Below are 12,091 nucleotides of genomic sequence, written 5' to 3' on the forward strand. Positions count from 1 at the left end.
AACATTTATATTCAAGATTTCATGGGATCACTGTTATAGTTCTTTTTTCTGTTATTCCATCTATGACATTGCCTTTGTAGCCCAAACTTTTGACAGTGTTCTAAATGTACATTTAGTCAGTTGCAAAGTAAAATATTGACAGTGTTCTTTCTTTACCCAAGATCTTGACATTAGTCTGTGCAACCTAAAATGTTTACAGTGTTCTTTTTGACTAAAAACCTTGACATTGTTCTTTGTGTTGCACTGGCTACCATGGTAACAAAATATTTCAGGATAGTATTAATTTTAATTTTTCAGTTGAACGCCCAAAAGCGATCAGAGTAAGCCCTGCATCATCTTCTCTACGCCGAACAAGCTCCCTCGATACAATTGGTCCTTATTTACAAGGAAAATGGCCAGTAGATGTGGGAAGTCATCACCATACTCAGTCATCTGGTACTTTTATGGCAGATAAACAGACACAGGTTAGTTCATTTAAGGGCTTTGTGCCAGTATTTAAGTCAAAAACTCTTGTTTGAAGGAAGTCACTGTAAATTCTTTTTTTCATAATGGATATCTTAGCCTTTGAAGTAATTTTTTGTCTCAAGTGGTTTATTTACCATTTAAGTACATTTTCGTTCTGTTATTGACATGAAATAACCAAACTGTTGGTAGTTTGGTTGTTTAAGGTTAACTTCATACTGATAACAATTGTAATCTAAAAGTTTTAGATACCTTAAAAAAGGCATTTTTTCTGTACCAGTACTATAATCTTTTTACTATGCAGGTAACTCAAACTGCATTGCATCTTGCTTGATTTACAAGAATCATTTGCTAGAGTCACTCCTATGTTGCTCCTTTTGAGCTGTTTAAATTGTTTTATTCATTTTTATTCAATGTTCGCGTTTACTGAGTAAACATATCAATTTACTCGCTAAAATTGCCAGGGAGGAAAGAAAAAAAGGGCCGTTAAGTCCCTGGGAAGAAACACTTTCCAGTTAGGGAAAAACGCTAACACTGTTATTAGCATTTAACTGTTATTAAGATGCCAGTCTTGCCACTTTTCCTAGTACTCTAAGCACTGTGTTTAAGGAGGCTCTATTTCAGGAATGTGTACTTTTTATACCCCCGCACAACAAAGTTGTAAGGGGGGTATACTGGAATCAGCTTGTCCGTCCTTCCGGCCGTCCGTCGGTTTTTTCTTGTCCTTTGACCCTTAGTTTCATATTTGGCATGGAGGTTAGTCATGATTAGTAGATGACCCCTATTAATTTTGAGGTCACTAGGTCAAAGGTCAAGGTCACAGGGGCCTTGACTTCAAAAAGCTTGTCCACCCAATAACTTAAGATTCCTTTGACCTACAGTTGTCATATTTGGCATGGAGGTTAGTCATGATTAGTAGATGACCCCTATTGATTTTGTGGTCACCAGGTCAAAGGTCAAGGTCACAGGGGCCTTGACTTCAAAAAGCTTGTCCGCCCAATAACTTGAGATTCCTTTGACCCACAGTCTTCATATTTGGCATGGAGGTTAGTCATGATTAGTAGATGACCCCTATTTATTTTGAGGTTACCAGGTCAAAGGTCAAGGTCACAGGGGCCTTGATTTCAAAAAGCTTGTCCGCCCAATAACTTGGGATTCCTTTGACCCACAGTTTTCATTTTTGGCATGGAGGTAAGTCATTATTAGTAGATGACCCCTATTTACTTTGAGGTCACCAGGTCAAAGGTCAAGGTCACAGGGGCCTTGACTTTAAAAAGCTTGTCCGCCCAATAACTTAAGATTCCTTTGACCTACAGTCTTCATATTTGGCATGGAGGCTAGTCATGATAAGTAGATGACCCCTAATGACTTTGAGGTCACCAGGTCAAAGGTCAAGGTCACAGGGTCCTTGACTTCAAAAAGCTTGTCCGCCCAATAACTTAAGATTCCTTTGACCCACAGTCTTCATATTTGGCATGGAGGTTAGTCATGATTAGTAGATGACCCCTATTGACTTTGAGGTCACCAGGTCAAAGGTCAAGGTCACAGGGGCCTTGACTTCAAAAAGCTTGTCCGCCCTATAACTTAAGATTCCTTTGACCCACAGTCTTCATATTTGGCATGGATGTTAGTCATGATTAGAAGATGACTCCTATTGATTTTGTGGTCACCAGGTCAAAGGTCAAGGTCATAGGGACTTTGAATTCAAAAAGTTTGTCCACCCATTAACTTAAGATTCCTTTGACCCACAGTCTTCATATTTGGCATGGATGTTGATCATGACTATAAGGTGACCCCTATAGATTTTGAGGTCACTGGGTCAAAGGTCAAGGTCACAGGGACCTTGACAAAAAAAAAGGTTTTCTTCTCAATTGCTAAAGAATGTCCTGTCCGCAATGTATTGATTTTGACATTTTCACATTTGAAGCATGTAGAATACATAACTTAGCAATGCACTGGCTTAGTAACCTCAGATTTGGCAGGGAGGTTGTCCTTGAGCTCTAAATGGCCACTGTTGATTCTGACAAAGTGGTATGCGGGGGTATTCACGCCATGATAGTGACAGTTCTAGTTAAGTAAGGTTGCCATAATTTCACCTTGCAATTTTGTCGGAATAGCAAAATTGTTGTTAAAAGAAATATAGTACACAAAAAAAATTTATGTAAAGACATTTGGCCAGATATTGATCAAACCCTGAACGTTGAAGAAAAAAATGTTTTTTGCATTAAAGCTTAAGTTTTTATATTGATTTCAACTGATAATTATTATCTGCAAGAAACAGTTTATCTGTTTGCAGCATTTATGGTCTCATTATCAAAGAAAGCAATTGCATGATGTACTTGTACAGAGAACATTATTCTCACAGAGCTCAATAGCCTGTTTTTTTTTTGTCACTGAACTCATTTCATTACAACAGAAAATGCATTGAAGAATATGAAGTTTCATTGTAGTCTTGTGCTTTACTGTTGACGCATGAAGATATATTTAAAGACAGTTTAAAGTGGCCTTCAGCTTTTCTTAAAGTTGAATATGCTAATTTTTTAGATACATTATTTCATATAATTGTCAAATCAAAAGAATTAAGAAGAAAAATGAACATTTCTGACAATAAAATACATAAACTATAAGGAAACCCCTCAATACCTCTAAGCTTTCTGGTGATCCTCTACTCCAGCTAAAATTACAAGTCTTGTATACGAGACTGTCAACTAAGGTTCTGTGGAATAATGCTTTACACTGTTTTCTCCTGGAATTTAGCAATTTCTATTGCACAAAGCTCAAAAAAATAAAATAGTAAACAATCTTTTGGAGTGAATCACCCATTCGGGTTTTTATTGGTAACAATAAATAAACGGTGATCAACAGCGCTTTATCTGTCATAAATTCAGTCCAAAGAATATTACCAATTTGAATGAGTTATTTTTAGCTCGACTATTCGATAAGAATAAGTAGAGCTATTGTAGTCACCCGAGCGTCGGCGTTGGTGTCCGCGTCGGCGTAACCACTTATGTTAAAGTTTTTGTAATAGTTCAAATATTTTCAAAGTCCATTGACATATGGCTTTGAAACTTTGCACACTTGTTCACCATCATTATCCTAATCTATAAACAGGAGGAGGTAACTGTATCAAGCATTTTGAAAGAATTATGCCCCTTTTTCGACTTAGAATTTACGTTAAAGTTTTTGTAATAGTTCAAATATTTTCAAAGTCCATTGACATATGGCTTTGAAACTTTGCACACTTGTTCACCATCATGACCCCAACCTGTAGACAGGAGGAGGTAACTGTATCAAGCATTTTGACAGAATTATGCCCCTTTTTCGACTTAGAATTTACATTAAAGTTTTTGTAATAGTTCAAATATTTTCAAAGTCCATTGACATATGGCTTTGAAACTTTGCACACTTGTTCACCATCATGACCCCAACCTGTAGACAGGAGGAGGTAACTGTATCAAGCATTTTGACAGAATTATGCCCCTTTTTCGACTTAGAATTTACGTTAAAGTTTTTGTAATAGTTCAAATATTTTCAAAGTCCATTGACATATGGCTTTGAAACTTTGCACAATATCAATTATAACCCCAGCTTTAAATTATGATGTGCCTCAATATACAGGGGTAAATTGTAAATATTAAAAATAATTCCTGTATCAGTTTCAATTGGATTAAATGAATGCTAAGCAGAACACTGTACCCTTAGTAACCCATATTTCCTGATGCTGTCTTGCCAGATCTAAAGTTTTTCTTAACATTCACGTGAAAATGCATTTCAACATAGAATTTGTCTCTATCAAATATATAAAGTATAAACTGAAATAACATTTCCCATATTTGTTAGTTTTTAATAACAAACAAAAAGTGAGGATTGAGAATAAAAAATTGTTTGTGTCACAAATACTTGTTTTTATGATTGGGCCTTCCACGTCATTTATAATAAAGTACTTAAAAAGTTTACTGCGGTTCTTGTTTGACAAAATCTCAATATTATAATTTATCGTTCATGAGATTATTAAGTACTGTTTTATCATATTCTTCATTGTAAAAACATATTAAGTTTCTTTAAGTTTTAGAATTTTAGAGACTAAATTGATTGTTAACCTATTTTTTGAGTACATGTATATGAAGATACACCCTATAACCACAAAGAGATTTTATTACCTCAAAGCTCAAGAATAAGAAGAAAGACAATGATGAGAGGATATTACTATTTGGGTCATCGTACAACAGAGCTAATTATGTTTCAGATTTTTTTTGTATTTTTGGTTGTTGTTTTTTTGTGTGGGCATATGAAATGATTTTGATATAATTATTTAGGTTCATAAGAATCTGATGGGAAAGAAAAATATTAAATTTTAGTGTTTTTGGTTTCAAAACAACATTTGGTATACATGTAGTAACCTTTAAAATAACTTTCCTGGAATGCAATGGTTAGCGCCTTTTCTTCAAGTATAGAGCCAGGCAACCACAGCACATCCATGAGAGCAACGGACAGTTTATGTTCCGAGCATATCTTCTACATACAGGGAGGGATTTCAAGTATTACTTCATTTCAGTAGTCAAAGGTCAAGGTCACACTCAGAGGTCAAAGGATAATATCATAAATTTTTGTAATCATGAGACTCTTGAGTGTTAATTACCAGCATTATCTAGTCAGTGTATGCAAGGTCAAGGTTTTAAGAGATTTATAATGAAATGTACAGAACTTCTGGATGACTGTTAACATTACTTTATATAAAATTATGATAAAAGATGTGCAAGAAAGGATTTTTTTTATCTAATATTGACAGTTGTGTAATGAATGAGTTGAATGCTTTTAGAGGGAGAAATAGTTTATTTTAGATTTTTATGAATAAAAAAAACCAGATGTCAGAAGTCAGTTATTTTGTTCATTATTTAATATGATATTAGAATATCATATATATATGTAAAAAATAGCTTTGTTTACTTTGCACTGACAGCATAAAGCAAAATTATTTTATTGTGTAATGTATCTACAATAACACAGTGGATCATTAGGCAGATAATGAAATTTTAATTGCTGTTGTAAAAAACCTTTATGTCATTGTCTCGTTGATCTTTAGTGCAAATTGTCTGGATTAAATTACCTTAACTTATACACTCAATTCACATTTCATTGTTACAATGGGGGATTTTTTTTTCACAACTTGACAAAGTAGTTTTTGTCTTACATGTTCATTTCCTACTACTTCACACAAAAAAAATCTTTTCAAACTACTATTAGTTGTAAGTTCTTGATCCTGTGCCAGGTTTTCTTGGCATGGTACCACTAAATACTTGTTATGAAAAATGTCCCTAATTTATTATAAAGACTGATCGATTTATACATTGTGAAAATAGGCCAATTTTCAGTTAACTAGCCAGATTTGGTTTAAAGTCCGATATTTACACAATAAGTTGGTCATAGATTTCCTGTCAGTATTGGAAAACTGTTTATTATAATAAATTATGTGGAAAAACTGACCTTGCAATTTTGAAATTTTAGATTTTGGTCTTAACACTGTGTAATAAATTTTTGTAACTGATAACATTTTTATATCTTTCAGTATAATAACAAAATATATTTTATCTAAATTAAGACTGAATTTAATGGTAGCTGTCAGTAAAGTTTTATAAAAACCTACAGCAAATATAAAGCAATGATATTCTTTATGAAATAGGTGCAGATATTTACAATATTAAATAATTATAATTTATTAAATTGTCTGATTTACAATTATCTTAGATCATGCAATTTTCATCTGTCGTGTTGTGATAAGATGATTTGTTTAGTACATGTTGTTTCCAATGTGAAAGCTCAAGTGTGTGAGTTGAATTACAAAAGTGCAAGTTAACAGCTTGACTGTATAATGACCAGAAATATCAGGCAGCCAGTACTTTATATCATTATTAAAGCTGTTTTGTATGTGACCATAATTAAATATAACATGAACACCTCATTTAAATTGCACATATGTTTGTTTTTCCTAAGCCCTTTTCTGGTGAACAGTTAAGGTATCAAACAGAACAATTCATGCTGATAAGCCAGTGTAAACATGAACAAAGCTTAGATAGGCTGACTGTGATATGTGAACATTTTTTCAGTGTTTGTTGTATTTTTCACCTCAAAGCATTTTAAAGATCATTGTGCTGTGATTCAATGAACTACAATGAACCTTAGATTTGTTGATTTAAAATAGAATTTAAAACACAATTAAGGTTGACAAGAAAACCTTTATCTTTGGTTTGAAGAATTTCTTGGTTAAAGATTTTTTGGTTCCAAAGAATTTTGATATTTCAGTTCTTGGTTCTAAGCAATTCTTAGTTCTAGAGAATTTAGTTTGGGTTTTTATGAGGGTAATTTTTATGATAATTTAATTAACATTTGAACATACAGTTTACAAGTGTGAAAATAAAAAGAATTATAAACCCCATCTCTTATCATAGTAATTTTTATTTTATCATGCATATTTTTTAAGAGACACTGATCTAAGAAGTGAAAGATTTGAACACTTGTTTTTGTTTGCTTACCTAGTGTGTCAAAATTATTTGTTATTTGTAATTTCTAATGAATTTATAGAATTTGTTATGCAATGATATGCCATTGTAAAACAGATATAAATGGAATTTCCATGTTATCCTGTTAAGTTTGTTTTATTCACCCATAAATTGCAGATGAGAAAATTAACCCTAATGGGTTTTAGGTTTAATTTTCAATTTTCTTAGTGAAAGGATAGGAGATCAGGTTTGAAAATTTGCCATGTTCTTGTAAAATGATATCAGTGGTGTACCAGGAAAATAATATGTATGCAAATTAACCCAGTCATCACTATATTTGCCTATAATGTGCTATAACAGTAGAGAAAGTACAGACCCAATACTTTATACTGTTGCCCACACAATTTTAGTTCTATGATTGTATAATAATAGAAGTCTCACCAAACTAAGAGTGGGCAGTGGGGGGAATTTCACCATGCAATATGAGCAGGTAATGGTTAAAATATCATAATTTTATGTTTTTTTCAGACACCAGAAGACTGGCATGTTGAGGTGATTGAAAATAAAGCAGAGAAGAAAAAGAAAAAGCACAGACGTTCAGCATCATTTGGGCATGCTGATAAAAAATTAGCTGTAAGTGAAAACCCCTCTTTTATGAAACTACAACTACTGTTGTATCAAGATGTCTAATGTTCAAACAGTTAACTTATGTCAGCAAAACAAAAGTTAAAATGCCCATATCTTAATTCCCTGCATGTATCTGTATGGATTATATACCATTAACAAACTGTACAAGCAATATAGCTAATGATCTCTGGCTTTAAATGCATCCCTGTTAATCCCTGTATATTAGTATTGTTTGTAGTAGGATTTAATGATTTCATTTCATTACATTTATAAACATTTCATTATCTGTTTAAATAGTGGTAAACATTAATTTCTCTAACTGATTAGTTTTAATTACATGATATGTTTTTGTTTTTTTTAAATCCCGATGAAATTCATGATGAAGGCTAAAGTAAAAAGAAAGGAAGAAGTCAGTTTTTTAAATTGCCAGCTGGCGGAACTGTTTTTATCCATGCAACCAGTGCACACCAAGATCAGTCGTCACATCCTTGCGACCTGATCATGGCCTGCACTGTTTAACTACAATGGCATTAGTATACTGTCACTTGTAGAGAAATTGGTAATTATTGGTTAGTCATCCAGGAAAGTCAGTTAGGTAGACTGTAAAAAATGATGAACGTAAATATTTATAAATTAACTTCATCATGATATTGTCACAGAATGAGATTGCATTTTTCATTTACTAGCGAAATGAATATCATATATATATTACAAATGATAAAAGATGGGAGTATAGCTAAGAATATGTAGTATAGTGGTGTCCTTTGTTTGAAGTTAACCTAAGCTTTGGATATGTCTGAACCTTGTATGTTATTAATGAAAGGTCTAAAATCTGTTGCCCTTCGTACATTGTGTGGATATATATCTATCATGCTCGACATCACAGTTTTAAATTATACCTTAACTCAAAAAGCTCTTTTGAATTACACTGTAAACATCATTTTTCAAACATGAAATCCAGTTCACAATTACACCGTTATACACTGTAGTTTTATTCAATAGGCGTCATAATAGGTGTTTGCCTACCCGATGTGAGTCGCGTACTTATTCAGTCGCGTTGAACAGATTAAATAGTCTATTTGCATAAATTTTCTGACGCATTGAGACTGTTTAAATAGTTTAAATATTTATTTGTGTATTTGTTCTTTCAAAGTACTTGAAAAAAAATGTTGTTGGCTTGTGTAAGAAACATGTATTGATGATAAATGAGAGAAAAAAATCTTTTGAAATCATGAATTTATTTATTTACTTAATATATATAACTACCATACTTATTCTAATACCTGAATTCAACAGAATTATTTGAATGCTGTTTTGAAAAAATGATGGAATGTTGACTTCATTATTATAAACATTTTTACTGAATTAATAGCAAAACCCAAATTAATAACTAACCAAAATAAATGTGCTACAATTGTTATAAAATACCCCTTATCTTCATTACTGTCCTTTAGATTAGCTCAAATGGTAAGTAATAAAATCCAAGAATGTTTGATCAACAGTGATTTGCAAAACAGTTTGTTACATTTAGAGATGCTGCTCATTATAAGTAGTACCACTGCAGATTTCACCAGTACATGTATGTAAATAATGAGTGCAATTGAGCCGACTTAATTGTGGCTTAAAATACTTTCCTTTGTAGCTGATTTGGACAGTACTTTTATTAAGTCAAAAGGTCTTTTATTACAGTGTGCATACCGTTATTGTATACAAAAACCCATTACCAGTAGTACCATATACTCTCTTCCAAATGCTCTCCAGAGCTGGCAAAGTCTCATTTTGACCATCTTACTCGGAATGATATTTCCATAGTAAATTCTTGAAAATTTCCACTTGTCCGTACAGGCTGTCGGACAACCTGGGCAAAACGGACAATTGATTTTGTTGGCCCTGCAGCCTCCCTTAAGTAATGCCTGCTCAAAGTTTTTCTACTATTATTGTAACCTACTGGTATTTAATTCTTCTGTAAGGCAGGTTATTTAAAAATGATTTAAAGCTATTTATAAAAAGGAATAATATGTTTCTGTTATTCTTTTACAGTTGAACAGTATACGACAGAAATTACAGAAAACAAAGGACCAAGGAACAAAACAGCGTTCCAGCCCAATTCCAGGCAACCACAATGCATTACTACAAACCGCGCCTGCAGTTTTGATGCGATCTCCTGCCATTGGTATACACATTCCCAAAACCTCCATACCACGATATCAACGCAATAGTGTGGAGGGACTCAATCCAGTAAGTTTCTTTATTCTCACCAGACAAGTCCATTTGTTTTACTTATATTAGTTAAGCTATAAGCTTATAGACACACTTTCGAATCTGTTCCTGGAAACCAACCAGTACTGAGCAACGAGTGTAAAGTTTCTTGCTCAAGGAAGCAATGACTTGCCCCTGACACGTCCATTTAACATATTCAGCAGGATAAGGAGTGGTGGTGTTGTGGTAGTTTTCACTACGGATCACGGCAGTAAGCCACTTTGAATTTACTTGAGCACAGTTCAGCCGCCGCATTATTTCTGTGTAGGCTGTCAATCAGTTAACCAGTATTAGTTGCCTCCACTTTCGCAAGGGATTGAAACTTCTGTACACGCCAGAGCAGAGGTATAGTGCTAATGACCGTAGGAAAGATTTTATGATCATTCACAACAAAAGTGACCTGCACGGTCGGGGAATCAAACCGGGGTCGCCTGATTCACAGTCCAATGCTCTACCTATTGAGCTAACCGGATGGCTTTAATTTTATTTAACATATTCAGCAGAATAAGGATTAAACGTTTATGAACTTACTTTACTTAACAAACTGTTGAAGAAGTTATAGGCATGCATTGGTTGAATTATCAGATACTTTATCAGTTTTACACATGTATGTGACAATGTTTTTTATGATCTTAACATAAGTTTATGTCATAAAAAACTTCACTATGGAGTGTGGTCTATGCCTGGAGGACTGTTAACTTTCACCTCTGGTCATTATAATGAATGCTTTATTGTTTTATTATCCCATGTTTATCTCTACTCTCTATTGAAGAACTTGAAATTGAATATAAGTGATCTTTTTTTCCACAATTTAGGAAACAAGTTCAGGTCAACCCAATTGTGAAATGTTTGAGTAACTGAATTTTGAATTTGCTAAGTGGAGTAAGAATGAATTTTAGACAATAGTCTTATTTTGAAAAAATAATGATGCATCCAGGTCCTTCTGAGTAAGTACAAAGTAAAAAGAAAATGAAATAAATCAACAAAAAAACATGTGAAATCATCAAGAGAAAATGCACCAATAAATGTATTTGTATGTACAGAAATGAATGCAGTCTTATTCATAGATATTAAAGCTGAGTTATTTAATTCATTAAAAAACACTACTTTCTAGGTACATGATGGTCTTGGAAGACACACTTGTTACTGCAACTTATTAATCTGTAGGTTTACGTTTGGCTGTAATGTCACAATCATGACTTCAATAAATCACTCAGATTTAATACCATGCCATGTAGGATTATAATCATATATGACAAATGATGGTTGCTTAACCCTTAAAGCTCTATGGTAAAATAATAGTATGAGACCAATATGCTACCATTATAGAGCCAGGTCAGGCATATCACCAGTATAGAGCTAGGTCAGATATGCTAACGGTATAGGAACAGGCCAGGTACGTTTCCAGTATATAGAAATGACAGGCATGCCACCAAAATAGAGCCAGACCAGGCATGCTACCAGTATAGAGCCAGGCCAGTTAAATCACCAGTATAGAGCCAGGTCAGGTATATTACCAGTATAGAGCCAGGCCAGGTATATTACCAGTATAGAGCCAGGCCAGGTATATTACCAGTCTCGCTGTGCAAGCTATGTCAAGGGTATAGGAACAGGCTAGGCATATAACCAGTATAGCGCCTGGCCAGGCCATGTATGTCACCAGTATAGTCACAGGTCAGGCTTGCTGATAGTAAAGAGCCAGGACAGGTATTTTACCAGTGTAAGGCCAGCCCAGGCAATACTTTTACTATGTAAGCAGACCTTACTCTGTTGGGGGTGCTCATTTATTGAAGGTTATGTGAAATTAACTAGGGACTTATAGGTCTCCAAGGGATTGCGATTTTTGGTGTTGATTTTAGATCTCATGACCTACAATGCTGTTAGTTTAAATCCCATCAGGGACTTGACATTTTCTTTTGTGAAGAACTTAAAGCTATCCAGCTAGCTTATGAAAGGCTGATGATTCTTCTCAGGTACCTTCTTGTTGTCTGAAATAATGTATGATGGGGCACCGGACATCTTCCTCTACAAGCAAAGCTTGAAAGTCACTATTTGACCTGTACAGGGTTGGTGTGGCTTAAAACCCACAAAATAAATGATGGATTACTTCAAACTCAAAGCAGACTAAGTCCATTACAAAGTTCTGCAGGATAACAGATTATAAAAAAACTGTCAAGTTTTCAAATTCAAAGAATTAGACCAGAAAAGTGTGATTTAAGTAAGTGATACAGCGGTAGGGAGGTCAG

At 33.9% G+C, this 12,091-nt stretch overlaps 1 protein-coding gene across 1 annotated transcript in view; it reads left to right on the top strand.

Annotated features, from left to right (window-relative positions):
- Positions 1–266: 266 nt before the first annotated feature.
- LOC132733181 (glucocorticoid-induced transcript 1 protein-like) overlaps positions 267–12,091 on the top strand; it is a gene marked incomplete at its 5' end in the record, with an annotated part of 40,290 nt that continues 28,465 nt past the window's right edge. The window contains 3 exons of the mRNA XM_060719780.1: positions 267–464; positions 7,488–7,592; positions 9,627–9,824. Coding sequence (XP_060575763.1) covers positions 267–464; positions 7,488–7,592; positions 9,627–9,824 — 501 coding nt within the window. The remainder of the gene's footprint in view (positions 465–7,487; positions 7,593–9,626; positions 9,825–12,091) is intronic.

Source organism: Ruditapes philippinarum, unplaced genomic scaffold (assembly GCF_026571515.1).
Source record: "Ruditapes philippinarum isolate M1 unplaced genomic scaffold, ASM2657151v2 ctg454_1_1_1_1, whole genome shotgun sequence".
NCBI classification, from domain to species: domain Eukaryota; kingdom Metazoa; phylum Mollusca; class Bivalvia; order Venerida; family Veneridae; genus Ruditapes; species Ruditapes philippinarum.